We start from the raw sequence: 17,906 nt of genomic DNA, 5'->3' as shown, positions 1-17,906 counted from the left end.
AAATATATTAATATATAAATCACTATAGATCCATGACGATTTAATAGAAACATCCCATGAATTTTTTATATAAATTTGTATTGATAAAAAAGATACTTACGTTTTCTTTCTAGCCATGCGAATCTTAAATAAATTGTTTAAAAAATAAAAATAATGTCTTTCAAATATTATGATTTCTTCCATAATTTTTTTATAAAAGAAAAACAATATCTTTTTAGCTGAAAAAATCTACAGGCCTTAAACCGATTTCAACCAAATCATTGTCTCAAACTCATTGTAGCATTATCCAGTGGATAATAACATGAATTTTCCGCATACTGCACGACATTGTCACCCGTTTGTAGCAACACCATGATGTGAAGCGAAGATAAACAAGATGAAACTAATGAACTATCATGGCAACAACGAAAGCAATCAGAGGAGCCATAATTACCAATCATCTGCTTTTTGTTGAAGCCTGAACTACCTGGGAAATACATCTACAAAGTCTAATAATTCTTGAATATCCAACTCTCACACTCTCTGCAGCAGTTCTGAGTTCATCTACAAGCGATGAAGGCAGAGACTTTTGTTCCCCACTGGAAGGATCAAGTATTTGAGATGGAAGGACCTCAGCAGGATAGACCCCACTGCTCAGAAACCATTTTCCAAATCAATCAGTGTCTTTAGTTGCAAATGCAAAAACATTGAACCAAAAATCAAGCTAATCTCACATAAGAATAGTATTATGAAAAAACTAAAATGTAGAAATAATACTTCAAATCAGATCAACGAGCATTGGCTAATCAGGAGTTGAAACCAGTCACAGTAAAACCAGATCACAATAAATATTAAATTTCTGTTGCAAAATAATAATGATAGTAATTGTAATATTAATAATAATAGTGGTTTAACTAGGTTTTATGATTTCAGGAACATATAACATATTGCGGTTAATGGCCCCGTTTATGGCAGTCAGCAGAGACCAAAACATGTAACGGCAAACATGAATCAAAAACCTAAAAAAAAAATTCCCACGACTAAAAGTAAAAACCATTATATTTGAAGGAATCTTAAACATATTTAGGCCTAATAATAATAATAAAAAAATTAAGATAAATTGCAGGTGCATATAAAGTGCGAATACAAAATCAGAATGAAGATTGGATATGGAACACCCAACAAGAAAGGATCAACTCAGAAGGACATGAAATTGAAAACAAAAAGGATGCAAAATTTTACCATTTTAAGCATGTTATATCAAAGGTCACTTTAACCTTTCTCCCACTACAGAAATCAATGAAGGACAGCTGCAAATCAAGCCGCTGAACTGCAAAGGCGGTATGAATTAAAGAGAAAATTCAGTTTGGCCTTATCAACATGTTTCAATGAAAATGCAAGGTAGCATCAACTTCCAATCAAATATTAGTAGAATTTTCAGCACATAATTGAGGATTCAACTCCATGGCTGAAATGAGAAGATTTCAAAGAGTAAAGAAAACTTGTTAACCTGAATGAGAATAGAACTTTGCACCAACCAAATTTCTAATCTCTATCTGAGCTGATTGAACCTCCTCAACCACATCTAGCAAATTACTTAGCAGTGAACTGGTTATCTGCATAGAATAGCATGTCAGCTACAACAGGATATTGGAACTTGGAAGAATAGCAGTAATTATCAGTTGCTATTTTTTAATACTTGAAACCTATGAGGATGTAAAAGAACACTGTATGCCCAAGAAATAAATAAGTATACGATCAACTTATAACCCCACTGTTCATTATGTTGCTCTGAATTATCACTGTCTTCTTTGCAATAGGTTTGTGTTTCTTCTTTTGTCTATCCCTATGTCTCCAGCTGGAGCTTTATCCGATCTTGGGTGGTGACAAGCCACATTTGATGAAATGAATGCATTTCAATTTGGCAGCTTGGAAACTAGTCCCTTTACCTCCAAGAAATCCATTGCAGGCTGTCATCAGATTCATACATTCAAGAATGGAAAATTGATGGCCTCAAGTCTCTAGCAGTCAAAGGATATGCTCAAATCTTTGACCTGGACTATGCAGACACTTTCCCTCTATGGAAAAATGACTTTTACATTTGGCTTTCTTTCTATGGCCACTACGCTAGCAAAACTAGCCACTTCATCATTCAGCAGGATGCTGCATGCTTTTCTCTGGTGATCTTCATGAATATATTCATCAAGGACAGTATCGTGTGAACAATGAAGTAGTCGCAGAAGGTAAACAATGAAAATACATTGAAAAGGCTTACATGCAGGCACAGACAGGATGGTAACTGATAGAGACTGAATTAGTATAGAATTAATTGGAAAGATTCTAGAGAACAAGTGGTTACAAAACAAGAGTAGCAGAATGAGGAAAATAACCAAGAACCAATGAAAGAAAAGTATCAGGAGAGTTCTCTGCCCTATGGCACCAGCCAACGCCAACCCACTAGTTTTCCCCACACGATCCCCTCACTCCCACTACTCAGCACCCACCCCCCACCCCCCATTGGTGATTTCAGCATCCTTCTCCCCCATCTGTTGCTGTCACGTGTCATGTTGGTTAGAGTCCTGCATAACTACCATCCCCTCTCTCAAATCATCCTTGTTGCTCTTTTTCTTTCTACAATAGTCTTCATTAATTGTACACCCAGCATTGAAGCCCATCAAACTATATGAGACAAAAATGAAATAAAACTAACTTGCTACAAGAAAATTATCATAAGAAATAAAGTATTGTACCTGTGTCTCACGTGCCATAATGCTTGAACCACTGCATTTCTTTGTGGTATGAGGATTTAGGACAAACAAAAATGCAGAAACAGCATCCAAGTTTGGGAAGGTCTGAAAATAAACACATCATATTAGAAAAGAAAAAGGTATGAATATTGAATGTTGTAATAAAACAGATAAATTGTCAACCAAATTACCTTCCCAATATTCACATCATTCAAGTTATTTGATATTATTATGCTAGATTGGCCAGTATTTACTGTGAACCTACATTCCATCAAAATAAGTAGGAACTTCCATATTTAATCATCATAACATAAAAGATATACTTAAGCTTTTCAATCACAAAAAATAAGGAAATGAAGCAAAATTAACTAACCTTTGGGTTACATAACCACAATAGTTGAGACATACTTTGTAACAACCATCCTTGCACTCAAAATCTTCAATTTCCCACAACTGGGGAGAAAAAGCAGAAACAAATAAGATGTTTGCCAGAATTCAGAAAATGATATTATATCTTGTATGTGGACAAGGACCATATTTAAAGTCAGTGTCACACAACCTTCAAATTCTGGCATATAGATTTGCAAGGCATCCTCTTCTGCAAATAACCAGAAACAGCTTTAATGGTGTTGGTATAGCTTTGATCCCCTTCCATCTTGCAGTGGCTATGTAAGAATTCACTCAAGGACTTTGCATTTGATTCCAAAGCTTCAAGCTCCTGCTTCGTTTCCAATACTTTTTTGCAAGAAACCTAGCAATGAACGATAAAATTTGCCAATTGAAATGCAATCGCACAGCACAACAGGTCGAACTTTTTATGATCAAGTTGCACCATCAAACTATGAACAGGAACTGGGAACAAATGCAAAGGAAAATATATCATGCATCTGACAAACCTTAGGATTAAACAGAATATAGTTGATTTATTATAGTTAATTATGCCTTTGATTAATGGTGGTTGTATCTTTAAACTATCAATATTTGAGCATAAATAATGATAATGTTTCGAGTAATTTTAAAATCTGATCATCTATTTTTGTGATTAGAAATTATTTTCATTGTATAGCATTTATGGGGTCATCAGCTCCACACAGCTATCCACGATTAGAAATTATTTCTTTTCTTTTTTCAGGGTGCCTCAATTAGTGGTGGATAAGCTAGTGAAAATACAACGTCGATTTCTATGGGGAGCTGGTCCTGACCAAAACAAGATCGCATGGATTAGGTGGGACACAGTATGCTTACCAAAAGAAAGGGGAGGGCTTGGCATCAAGGACATCAACGCTTTTAATCTTGCTCTACTAGGCAATTGGAAGCGGTATTTGTTACAGTGCCAAGGAGATCTTTGGACTAGAGTATTGGAGTCTAAATATGGTGGATGGAGGGGTGGGGAGGAAGGTGGAAGGCCAGCCAATGAATCTATTTGGTGGAGGGATATAAAAAGGGCTATGGGTCATCCATACCAAGGCAGAGCTATCCAAGATGGATTCCGATGGAAGGTAGGAGTTGGAGACAGGATTAAATTTTGGGAGGATAGGTGGTTGTGTCAGGAGGAATCATTAGCAGAAAAACATCCTAGACTTTATCTCATTTCATCACAGCAGCACCACACTATCCGACAAATGGGATCTCACAAGGATAATGGTTGGGAGTGGCATTTCCTATGGAGAAGACCACTGTTTGACTCTGAAATTGATTCTGCTGTCAGCTTCCTTGAAGAGGTCGAAGGTAGGCATATACAGCAACAGGGAGTTGATGTATGGGAGTGGACAGGACACCCTTCAGGCACATACTCTACAAGCAGTGCCTATCAAATGTTATGGGAGGGGAGACCCGTCAAGGTATAAAAGAGAGATGAGAGAGAAAGAGAGAGAGAGAGAAAGAGAGAGAGAGAAAGAGAGAGAGAGAGAAAGAGAGAGAGAGAGAGAAAGTGAGAGACAAAGCTGGAGAGCGAGAGAGAGATAGAGACATACAGGGTGACGGCGTCAGAGATAGCCATAGAGCGAGACACAGAGATGGTCCGAGAGAGGGTACGACGATCACTGGTAGAACGAGGGAGCGATTGCTAGGTGGAGATCAAAGACATGCTAGACTTCATTCCTTGCCACGAGATCATCAACGGTCTCAGGGGAAATTAAGAGGAAGACAACGACGAAGATGGAGTGATAGTGAACAAAGGGGGAATTCTGAGGATAGGGGGTGGCATAACGAACATGGGAAGGACGACAAATATGAGAAGGAAGGAGAATGGACGGAGGTCATCAGTCGGAGATCAGCGAAAGCACGGAAGAAAAACGCAGAAACCCACAGAACTTCTGATAACCATGATACAAGAAGTAAGCCATCAGAGCACTATCCCAACTGGAGATATAAGGATGATATCACATCCTTTTATTTTACTCACTTCCCTGACGAAGCTAACGAAGTAACTTTGTGGGAAAACTTTAAGAGATGGGGGGATGTGCGCGAGGTATATATCGCCAAACGTCGCAATAAGGATGGAAGAAGATATGGTTTCGTGCGGTTTAAAGGAGTGTCGGATGTTAAACGCCTGGAGGTTCATCTGGATAACATATTCATCAAAGACCAGAAGCTCTTTGTTAATATTCCCAGATTTGCCAGACCAATTAGACCAACCAGAACTCAAGTCGTGCAGTCAATCATCACAAAAGGAGGGGAGCAAAAGAAAAACGCTAACAAAGGTCGACAAGAAGGCTCTATACCTCGAATGAGATCATACGCAGAGGTGACGGCTAAGGGTGGTGTTTCAGGCAATAAGGTGACAGACGTAGCCTCATCTTTCGTTCTTTCCATCCCAACCAATGACAACGACGACTACTGGTGCAATGGGGCTTGGGTTGGGAAACTAAAAACACCTATGGCGATGGAGAGCATGGAGGATCGTATATCGTGGGATTTTGGGTACAACGTTCGTACCAAATTTCTGGGTGATGACATGGTTCTGCTCACCGGATTATCCAACGATACAGCCCAACAAATCATATCATCGGAGATGGACGGTGGCAAATCAATATTTTATTCTCTAGAGAAGTGGCGACCAGGACTCAAACCAAATAATCGGGTCATTTGGATACAGTTATGGGGCTTCCCGATTGAGGTTTGGGATACTGATAACATGCGGAAGCTTGTTGCATGTATTGGTGACGTGATAGAACCAGATGATGATACCGAGGATCGCCGACGTTTGGACCGGGCACGGCTATTAGTCCGAACCCCACTCCCGCCGACGATTACCAAGCTAGTCACTGTTCGCCTGAGGAACATAGACCATAACGTTTGGATGGTGGAGGAGATCGGAGAAGATGGCGACGCGAGGCACAAGCGGAACGATGTGCATGATGATTGGACTGATGAGATTCCGTCCGATGACGGACATGACGGAGCAGACGACGACGCCTCCGACACGACGTTCTCTTTCTCGCCGGAGTTATCTGTGAAGAAGACGACCCACGGCTCGAACCACTGGTCTCACGACATAACCAGTTGTCTCGGCCAAGGTACTGTTACCCACTGTAGTCCGACGGGTAATAATACCTCTGACGACACCTGCAGGAAGAAGTCAGCGGTTAGAGATGACCATAACCGGTCTCAGCCTCCCCTTTTAGCTAATGTTGACTCTGCTAAGTACCCGGCAGAGAAGATCACAGGAGTTGAAGCACCGGAAAAGGAAACCTCGACTAAGGCAAAAGCTGGGTCATGGCAGGAGGATGGAGATCTTTCGGGAAACATTTTGAATGTTGAAGGAAGTCCTCAAAAGGTGTTTAACTTAAATGGGGAAAGCTTGGCAGCACAAGTGGCTACGGGACTGCACCTAGATAAATTGTCTACGCAACTTCATTTGGAGAGTGGCCCAAGTACTAAGTTGGGCCCAATAGGAAAGTCTAAGGGGTGCAACAAGAATATTTATCCATCTAAGGCCCATTTAGCTAAAGAAAGCCCGGATATGTTCTCTAAAGTTTATTCAAGGCAACGAAGCGCATCAGCAAGAGCTATATCTCTTGAGCCTGTTGCTGAAGAACCAAACTTGATAAAGGAGGGCATTGGTCAGCAGCATGTTAGTGGGCTGATTGACAATGGCCCTAAATCTGACGATTCTGAGAAAGGTCAACTTTCTATAAATGCAGCAGAAAATAATTCTCAAGCCATAGAACAGGCCAAACAGCAATGGTGTCTCGCGAAGATTCTGGGTGTTCAAGCTGCTGATATGGAACAGGAAGATGGTATTCACAGCTTTGTTAATATGGAATATCGGGACAGGAAAGAGGCTATGGAGCTGGGCAATAGGAAGATTCTGCGATGAATATCTTATCTTACAACATTAGAGGGTTAGGTAGAGGAATTAAATGGACCTCTATCAGGAAGTTGGTGGGGAAATTCAAAATAGATCTGTTATGCCTTCAAGAAACTAAGAGAGAAGCTTTGGATGAAGCTTGCTGTCGATCTTTGTGGGGCCAATCTGACGTGGCTTGGGTTTGGCAACCTGCTATCAATGCTGCTGGGGGGCTCCTCTGTGCCTGGAACCCTAATACTTTTCAGGTTGATTCTCAGGTTATGGACAAAGACTTCATTTTGCTAGGTGGAGTTTGGCTGCCTGACATGCATAGGGTGGTTGTGGCTAACATATATGCTCCCTGTGACCTCCAAGGAAAGAGACAGCTGTGGCAGAATTTAAAAAACATAAAGACTCAATCCCAAGACTCAAGTTGGTGTTTTCTAGGGGACTTCAATTGCATTAGACATCCTTCAGAAAGAATGGGATGCAATCGCAGCAATTCTGATAACAGTACCATAGCTGAGTTTAATGAGTGGATTGCCGATTTAGAAGTTGAGGATATACCTTGCATGGGAAAGCCTTTTACCTGGGTCAGGCCTAATGGATCTTGTAAAAGCAAGATTGATAGAGTCTTGGTTAGTGATGGGTGGTTAGATAAATGGCCAGATAGCTCCCAATGTAATTTAGAAAGGAACTACTCTGACCACTGTCCCATAATTTTGAAATCAAAAAGCATCGACTGGGGTCCAAAGCCTTTCAAGGTTTTTGATGCTTGGCTCAACAAGGAGTACCAGAAAGTGGTGAGGGACTGTTGGGCTGACAACCAGCCTTTCGGATGGGGTGGATTTGTTTTAAAAAATAAGTTCAAGATCTTAAAAGCTAGACTGAAGCTATGGAGTAAAGAGAATGCAGCAGACATGTGTACCAAGGTGAATCAAATCCAGCAGGAGATGAATGAATTGGAGAACTCTTTGTCATCCCAACCTTCTGAGCAACAAGTTCAGCTGCTGAAAAAGCTTCAAGCTGAGCTTTGGGACAAGGCTGATTTCTATGAATCCACCTTGAGACAAAAGTCCAGAAGCAGATGGATAAAGGAGGGGGACAGCAACTCCAATTATTTCCATAAATTAATTAATCACAGCAGGAGAAGAAACAACTTGAGAGGGTTAACAATTGACAACTGTTGGGTGGAAGACCCTAACCTCATTAAAGCTGAAATAATGCAGCATTTCCAGAGAAGATTTCAGGAATCCCAGCTGCATAGGGCTAACTTGGATGGAGTCTCATTCAATGTTTTAACTCATATTCAGAGGGATTCTTTGATTGAACCTTTTAAAGAAGAAGAGGTGCGATGTGCTATGTGGAGCTGTGGAAATGATAAAAGTCCGGGGCCAGACGGTTTCAACTTCAGATTCATTAAATTCTTTTGGGAGGATTTAAAACCTGAATTCCTTAGGTTTATATCAGAGTTCTATGTTAATGCTACTTTCCCTAAAGGAAGCAACTCTTCCTTCATTGCTCTGATACCTAAGATAAAGGATCCCCAGCTCATTAGTGACTTCAGGCCTATCTCCCTCATAGGTTGTATGTATAAAGTTATCACCAAATTGCTGGCTAATAGGATGAGAAACATCATGTCTCAGATTATTGATGAGAGGCAGACAGCTTTTATTAAAGGGAGACAGCTGCTTCATGGTGTTTTGGTGGCAAATGAAGTGGTCGAGGAGGCTAGAAGATCTAAGAGACCTTGCATGATTTTCAAAGTGGACTTCGAGAAGGCCTACGATTCTGTCTCTTGGCAGTTTCTTTTTTATATGCTCAACAGAATGGGATTTCCTGAGAAGTGGTCTAGGTGGATCAGGGGGTGCCTTACTTCAGCTTCCATATCTGTCCTTGTGAATGGCAGTCCTACTGCTGAATTCAAACCTCAAAGAGGGTTGAGACAAGGGACCCTTTGGCCCCTTTTTTATTTGATCTAGTGGCTGAAGGATTGACAGGTCTCATGAGGGAAGCTGTGTCAAAGCAGTGTTTCTCTAGCTTCTTGGTGGGAAGCAACAAGGTGCCTGTTGACATTCTTCAATATGCTGACGACACGATATTCTTTGGAGAAGCATCTATGGAAAATGTCAAAACTGTGAAGGGTATCCTAAGATGTTTTCAGCTGGTGTCTGGTTTGAGAATTAACTTTGCTAAGAGCAAATTTGGAGCTATTGGGCAAACAGAAGATTGGTGTCTTCATGCTGCAAATCATCTTAACTGCGCCTTACTTCAATTTCCTTTCAGCTATTTAGGAATTCCGATTGCTGTTAATCCCAAAAGAAGGATGATATGGGATCCTGTAATTAGGAAATTTGAAGATAGGTTGAATAGGTGGAATAAGAGAAACATATCCATGGCTGGCAGACTCACTCTTATTAAGGCTGTTTTAACAGCTTTACCTTTGTTCTACCTTTCCTTCTTCAAGGCCCCTAAAACAGTAATTAATAGGCTATCCTCCATCCAAAGACAATTTCTGTGGGGAGGGAAATCAGATGAGAAGATAGCTTGGATTTCTTGGACACAATGCTGTGCTTCTAGAGATGCAGGAGGATTGGGGATCCAAGACTTGAGAATTTTAAATAATTCTCTACTAATCAAATGGAAATGGTTCATGTTTCATCAACCAGACCAGCTGTGTAATAGGATCTTGATTTCCAAATATAAGGGGTGGAGAGGACTGGACAAGGGGCATCACAAACACTATTTCTCCAATTGGTGGGCTGATCTAAAGGCTCTCAACCAAGATCATAATATGAATGCTGTCTTGAAACAATTCTGCTGGAAGATGGGTAGGGGTGACCAAATTTTGTTTTGGGAAGATGTATAGGCTGAGGATGGATTCCCTCTCAAAGATCAATTTCCAGAGTTATACTCAATCTCTTCTCAAAGAAATCATACAGCGGCTGATATGGGATCCTTTTCTGAGGATGGTTGGGAATGGAATCTTCTTTGGAGAAGAAACCTGTTTGATCATGAGACAGAAATTGCTTCCAAGTTCATTGATCTCATTTCAATGACTAGGCTTAATAGCAATCTCAATGACACTTGGGTTTGGAGAGCTGACATTAGTGGCAACTTCTCTACTAAATCGGCCTACCAGCTTCTAAAAGATGAGCAGTTTTCTGAGGTCCAGTACCTGGCTTTCCGGCAACTTTGGGATATCAAAATCCCCCCGAGAGCACTGTCCTTTGCTTGGAGATTGTTATGGGATAGACTTCCCACTAAGGACAACTTGGCCAAGAGGCAAATCCTTATTAATAATGACCTGTGCCCCTTCTGCAACAGCAAGCCTGAATCTGCTCCCCATTTATTCTTCACATGTGACAAAATTCAACCTTTGTGGTGGGAATTTCTATCCTGGGTGAAGGAAGACAGGACCATCCATTGTAGACCAATGGATAATTTCCTTCAACATGCTCCTACTGTAGGAAATCGGACTGTCGGTAGAAGATGGAAAATCTGGTGGCTGGCAGCTACAGCATCAATTTGGAAAGTCAGGAATGATATTGTTTTCCAAAACCAATCCTTTGATATCTCTAAATTGGCAGATAACACTCTTTTCCTTATGTGGACATGGCTGAAAGGGTGGGAAAAGGACTTCACTGTCCCTTTCACACAGTGGTCCTCAGCAATGCCTTTAGTTTTTATCTAAATTTTTAGGAAGGGCTGGTTGTATGTGATGGTTTGGCTGGGTGCCTATATGGCTTTTTTGTTGTAATTTATATTTATAACCTGTAGTACCTCTGGTACTTTCAGTTTTCAGTTATCAATATATATGATATTTGCAGTTCAAAAAAAAAAAATGTTATGGGAGAGGGGAGCAGCTGGAAGTAAGGAGGACTGTTTTGAGGAGATTTGAAAGTTAAAGATTCCTAGAAAATTCGCTGTATTTGCTTGGAGATTGTTTAGGGATAGATTGCCAACTAAGAAGAATCTGCAGAGAGGAGACAAGTGCAGATAATGGATTTAACATGTCCTTTTTGTGGTAGGGAAGAGGAGGAGGCATCTCATTTATTCATTCACTGCATGAAAATCCTGCCCATTTGGTGGGAAACCATGTCTTGGATGAATATTAAAAGTGCCCTTCCATTAAAACCAAAATGCCACTTCCTCCAACACTCATATGTTCAGGTGGATGGCATAAGGGTAAAGAGATGGCAATGTTGGTGGTTGGCTGTGGTATGGTCCATATGGCAGATGCGCAACAGAATCATATTCTCTAATGCTACTTTTAATGGCAACAAGCTGATAGAGGATGCAATGTTTTTAATCTGGACTTGGCTCAGACACTTAGAGAAGGATTTCTCCCTGCATTTTAATCATTGGTCAACCCACATTAGACAGGGTTTTTTGTATCAGTAGAGGGTAGCTTTATTGGCTTTTAGCAGCTGTAAATTAAACATGTAGCCATATTTATGGAATTCTATTTAGTATGATTCCTATTCAATGAGGAATCATATTTATGGAATTCTATTTTTGTACAAAGTACCTCTGGTACTCAATTGCTATTATATATATAAATATACTTATATTTGCCGATCAAAAAAAAAAAACGATTAACCACTATGCTTGGAAGATCTTTACAACAAAATGGTGATATCAATTATTTTATTGTGTATTTCTTAAATAGGATGTGAGATTCAATGTGTGTTAAATTGAGGATGTTTTCTTGAAGGAGATTCCTTGTTAGGGTTTAGGCTTATGCGTGTTTGGTAATCTGTACTACAAATTCCAAATTAATTCCAGAATCCTTTCAATTAAATCTTCCAGTTTGTGTTCAAACTCTCGAGTCCAACACAATCATTTTATTTTCTTCAGAAAAAGTTGGCTCATCTACTTTTGTTTAGCTCATACTTCTTTGGCCCTTTGTCAAAATAAAGTTGATTTCAGACATATAAAAGAAGGAAGAGAAAGAATAAAGATTCTAAATAATATTCTCTTATATAATGATATGATCCGTGTGAAATGATATGATGAGTTGTAATATGATGTTATCCATAAGACAATGTGCTAACTCCTTAAGTATCTTAATACTATACTAAAAGCCCTAATTAAATAAGGAATTGGTGAAAATATGTAAATAGCATCTAGGTTCGTGGTATGGGCTAAGAAAATCATGCAACTACAGTAATGATGAATTTAGGATAACTGCAATATGTGTATTCATCGTTTTTGGTCAATATAATTAAGCTCCACTAAGTACTTCAGACACAATTTCATCATGTCTATCATTCTCTATTTCTCTTAACAATATCTAGAGCCGGATAAAAGGCAACCCCGTTTTGAGTATTCACAGTGGATCCACTGCACACCAGTGAAATTTTTTTCCAACAACCATGTTTCAATTATGGTCCCCAGGTTCCACTTCCAGGTCAATTTATATAAATACTTTACACACATGATTATACCTGATATTTTCCCTGGGAATGACTATCACCGGCTTGAGTGTCCATTGCCCCACTTTTAGATGAAGATGGGATGGAATTTAATTTTATCATCTCACACTCCTGAAGCCCAGAGCTTACCTGTTGTACCTTTTTCTGTTTACAAGGGAAGTTCATGTCACCAACTGTGAGCATTGTTAAATACTATTCATGGAAGATAGAATACCTGCAACTTGTCATGCTTCACGTGCAATAATTGTAATTTTGCCTTCTCATATGCTATATTATACAGCAATGTTCTTGTTTCAGCAACTCTGCAAAAGATTACCCTAAGTTCACATCACCAATCATATCCAAAACAGTTCCATAACCATACGTGTATCAAACAGCATAATTCACAATTCACAGTGTTACTTGGTCAAACAACATAAACATACCTCTTGTCTCTAAGAATGTTTAAAGGATCAGTTATTTTGAGCTGCAAAAAAAACAAACAAACAAGAATCATGTCATGCTAATAAACAGATGCCAGGTTTAAACTGTCTTTGCAGCAAGTAATATGTTCTAATTACTATAAAATGTAAGCTTGTTCATGATATAATAAAACCAAAAAGGTGTACTAAATTTGATTATCTAATCTAACAAGACCTGAGATTGAATTTCTGAACAAAGAATCTCTTTCTTCTTAACTTTCTGCAGATGAACCAAAATATCTTCCAGCCTGCCAATCTAAATATTGAGAGGGGGAAAAGAATTATTTATATAAATAGCTATGACAAATTTATGTGAACAATCAAAACTAAAAGCTAAGCAACAGTATCCAAAATTTTTTATTTGAATACTATAGTTTTCTAAGTCTACACCCAGAAATTAGAACATACCGATCTCAAATTTAGCTTATCAACTGAAGGAGGTAGCAACTGATTTGTTCTGGCTAAGAATTTTTTAAGAATCTGCAAGGTAATTGAAAAGTTCAGATGCCCATCTAAACATCTGAAATTACATATAATGCAACATAAAACAGTAGCCATACAAGATCCCCATCATTCGAAGTCTGATCTCCAAGCTTTTCTCTTTCACTTCTCATATAACCTGTTTGCTCCGAAAGTAAGAGTAGGTCACCATTCCCACTTTTATGAACCTCTAGACTTCTGTCAATCCTCCCTATTTTATCTATATTGTCTTCATTGCTTAGTATCTCGACACCTTTTCTTTTCTTCCCAGAAGAAATATTAATACCTGATTTGGTAAGAGGGCTCTGAGCTACTTGGAGTGCTGAATGGTAGCTATTATCAAGACCATGACCATCTAAGTTACCTTTGGGAGACAAGTCTTGCATATTGGGTGGGTCTTGCAGTTTCTTCCCAGAAGAAATATTAATACCTGATTTGGTAAGAGGGCTCTGAGCTACTTGGCATGCTGAATGGTAGCTATTATCAAGACCATGACCATCTAAGTTACCCTTGGGAGTCAAGTCTTGCATACTGGGTGGGTCTTGCAGTTTATTCCCAGAAGAAATATTAATACCTGCTTTCGTAAGAGCAAGAGGGCTCTGAGCTACTTGGAGTGTTGAATGGTAGCTGTTATCAAGACTATGACCATCTAAGTTACCCTTGGTTGAGAAGTCTTGCATACTGGGTGGGTCTGGCAGGGAGCGCAACTGAGGTGTTACCTCTTGGATGGGAGGACTTGGAACAGGAATTTCATCTTTCCCTTTCTCAACCATGCTATCTGCCTGGTCAACATCTACCACCTTCATTAAATGAGTCATCTGTGAGGGAGAAGCTCCCATTTCCACAACCTTAGGATTTTCATCATTGTAAGAAACATGAGCTGAAATCAAACTTAAGTTTTTCTCATCTATTTTGGCATCCACAGTCTCTTCATTTTGACTTGATTTGCAAATATTTTTAAATGACTGAATTCCATGATCATTGCTATCAACCAAGCCTTTATGCACGTTACTATCTGGAGTTAAACTAAACAGTTTTTCCTCTAAAGGTGTTTGGCGACTTTCATCTTGCTTGTATTCACGATCTTTTATATTTGACAGAGAAAATCCAGGAGAGTATTTTGATAATCTAGCTTTCAATCTGTCCATTCCTTCTTTGAGACCCGACATGACAGGAGTAGTCTCAAGAGTTTTCATCTTCAAAATGCTTCTATGTACAGAAGATGGCGTTGCACCATGTGCAACACGAACCTCTGGAACAAACAAACCAGATTGCACTAAAGGTTGAGTTATATTTCCAGCATGCCTGGATGAATCAGGAGACCTCATAACTAATAGTTTTCTTCCAGACAGTGACACTGGTGTAGACCCATGTATTGGATTTTGGTTTACTTGATCAGACTTATGATCGGTGTCCGACACCGTTCCTTTGTCTTCATCCACCCTCAGTGGTGTTCCTCTATTAGCATTCTCAAAGTTCAGTTGTCTACAAACTGGCACAATCTCAATTGCACCTACAGAAAACTCCTTATTTTCCTGAAGAAGAAAAAAACAAAAAAACATGACTTACTGCATGTTTGGATTATAGTGGGAGAGTTCAAAAGTACTTTTACTCTAGAAGCAACAAAGCTTTCCTTCTCAATTCATGCATTGAAACACACAATTTGGTATTAGAATTTGCAAAAGTACTTTTTGTAACTTTAAAACAAACATAAGCTTAATCCTGAATGTAACCTAACATTTGCAACAGCAAATAATACAAGGATAGCTACAAAAGTGTCATCATAAATCATAAATAAAGTAATAAACCATACATACCTACAACTTGATACTATCAGTCAAATCAAACATACAACATGCACACAAAAGTGACACCACCTACTCAAACTTAAAAAAATTAATAAATAAACTCCTAAACTAGAAGTAGTTACTAAAGAAAACGCAATTAATTCTCACCTTGATTGAAGAATCAGAAGGCTGTATCTGGTGAAGGTGAGTGACTGGCGAAACAACCGAACCTTCCAAGTTGTGTTGTGGCAAGTCCTTAAGTGCTTCTTCTGCTACCAAAACTGCAGCAGCATCAAACGCGGGAGAGAGTATGTCGTATCCAAAACTCATTTGGTGGTCTCCGTCGATGCTCATGTCGTTGGAGTCTCTGCCAGCGCTATCCGCGTCCAGCACCACTTGGCCAGGCCTCTTCTTTGCCTCCGTGAGCTCCATGTAGCTTCCCTGAGAGCTCGGCGTCGTGATCCCGGCGAACTGGCGCGTCTTGATGTCGCCGGAGTCCGAGCGAGCGAGACTCCGGTAGTGCAGCGAGAATGCCGTCGAGTCCATCGTGACGTCATCCGAGACGCCTGAGTCCGATAACCGATCCGGTCGAATGAAATGCGCCGACACCGGACCTCTAAAATCATCATCGTCATCAACTGTGCAGTAAGTAAGTACATCAGAAGCAACGAAATTGAATTAATAAAAAGTAAATCACACTAATTATCCCTTAGATTTTGTGAAATTACACAAACCTCCCTTGCTTCTATCTGCTCTTTTGAAAAACATTACACCGGACTCCCCTGTAAGTCAGATTTCAGGGAGAATTTGTGTAATTTCACGAAACTTCAAGGATGATTAGTGTAATTTACTCGTTAATAAGCAAAACTGAGCGAAGAGAAATGAAAAGAGATAGAGCTCACAGTCAGCGTCGTCGGCGGTGGTGCTGCCGCCGGGGGAGGGGGAGCCGATTGGGCGGAGGAAGGAGTTTGCGGCTTCGGCTTCGTCGTCGAGTTGCGGTTGTTCGTCGTCGTCGCTGTCGGAGGCGAGGTCGTGGAAAAACCCTAGGACGGAGGGATCGGAAGAAGAAGGGGGTTCGGAGGGAGAGGAAGTGGAGTCGTCGTCGCGGCGGAAGACGTGGACGGAGGTGATTTCGTTGTCCGCGAAGCTCACGCGCCGCGCCCTCTTCTTCCTCAGCGCCACGGTGTCGTCTTCTTCCGATTGGGCGTTGGTCTTTGAAGGCTCCATTGAGGCGTGTTTGGGTTACACAATGATTGGGGACCGAAGCCAAATCAAATTTTGTGCGGGAAATTATGTTTTTCTTTCGCCATTTGAAATTCGAGCGTGTGTGTGTGTTTGCTTACGTTAATGGTTAATGGAATTTTGGTTGTGTTTAATTTAATTTTTTTGTAATCATGTTTTTTATGCTTTTTTTAATTTTGGTATTATATATTAAGAAATAATTTATTTATTTTGTTGTTAATATTATTTAATTATAATAGACTAAATAAATTATATTATTTCCAAAATAATGTAGTTTTCGTTTTATTCTAAGTTAAAACTGATGAAATAAATTTTTCTTTAAGATGATTAAGTTTTCCAAATTTTTGTATTTCGTTTTATAATTTAAACTTTTCTTTTACTGAAAAAAAAAACCATCACTTTTTTATTGCTATGAAGTTTTCAATTAGGGATGAAAAAAAATTCACATCATGGATACATGTGTATAAAATTCGTAACAGATAAAAAAAAAATAAGTATACTTAATTAATTGATATCCTTAGATAACGGATGCAGATATTTTCACTACTTCTTGTTAACTACACAGTGCATGAATCATGGTGTTTATACCGGCAATTATCTATTACTCATTAATATTAAAATACTTACATATTTTCTACTGTACTTTATACTTGTACTTATGTTTTGAAGTGTATCAGCATACTTTGGAGGATATCTATTACCATCACTATTAAAATACTTAATTATTTTTATTTATGTTTTTTTAGCATAATTTTATTTAGACTTATATTTTAGTGTAGCTTTGTTTTTATTTATATTTTGTAAAGTAAATTTTAGATAATTTTATTTGAAGGTAACAAAATAATTTTTTTATTTATTCATTTTTTATTTTTAAGAATTATCAATGAATATTTTTAATTGTGTAAAATATTTGAATAATTTTAGTTGTAGCTATTAAAATTATTTTTTGAAATAAAATATTAGAAAAAATAGAAATCATAACAAAAGTGTTTTTTTAAAATATTTTTAAGCTATTTTTATTTTTTTGCAAATATCCACGAATACTCATGACATTCGTGGGTATTTGCTTATCACAAAACCGTGCAGGTAACAAAGCAGGCACATGGTAGGTATTTACCAAGCAGGACAAATGACTGACTACTACCCATGTCTATCAAAACACATTGTAGTCCCTATGTCCCTATCTCTAATGGACCATCAACACACGTATGGTCCACTGTAGATCAATGGATTTTACATGCTATTATAGGTTGTTCTCAATTTATTTTACTTTTTATTTGTTTTTAAAAAAATACAATGGCTTTATTATTGTTAATTAAAGAATTTGAAAGCCTAAATGATCAACAAAGGCACAACTTTCTCCTTCATTGTCAAAACATGATTCTCCATAAGACATGAAGAAATTCACAATAATAGAATGAAGGAGGATTGTCCAAACAACATTAGAGTCATTAGAAGCAATAATACAGTAATAATATGCA

The 17,906-nt window shown here is 38.8% G+C and overlaps 1 protein-coding gene across 1 annotated transcript; it reads right to left on the bottom strand.

Annotated features, from left to right (window-relative positions):
- Positions 1-211: 211 nt before the first annotated feature.
- On the bottom strand, positions 212-16,527 carry LOC100789038 (uncharacterized). The gene is made up of 15 exons (XM_006593812.4): positions 16,086-16,527; positions 15,352-15,821; positions 13,477-14,931; positions 13,325-13,396; positions 13,092-13,172; positions 12,881-12,921; positions 12,670-12,757; positions 12,468-12,599; positions 3,286-3,477; positions 3,100-3,179; positions 2,918-2,987; positions 2,730-2,831; positions 1,490-1,595; positions 1,222-1,309; positions 212-629 (listed from the first exon to the last, which is right to left on the bottom strand). Exons 1-15 carry the CDS (start codon positions 16,408-16,410, stop codon positions 437-439), a joined length of 3,495 nt encoding a protein of 1,164 aa, XP_006593875.1. The 5' UTR covers positions 16,411-16,527; the 3' UTR covers positions 212-436.
- Positions 16,528-17,906: the final 1,379 nt, after the last annotated feature.

This window comes from Glycine max, chromosome 13 (assembly GCF_000004515.6).
Source record: "Glycine max cultivar Williams 82 chromosome 13, Glycine_max_v4.0, whole genome shotgun sequence".
NCBI classification, from domain to species: Eukaryota; Viridiplantae; Streptophyta; class Magnoliopsida; order Fabales; family Fabaceae; genus Glycine; species Glycine max.
Note: the sequence above shows the minus strand (reverse complement) of the source record. Positions and strands in the feature narration are given on the sequence as shown.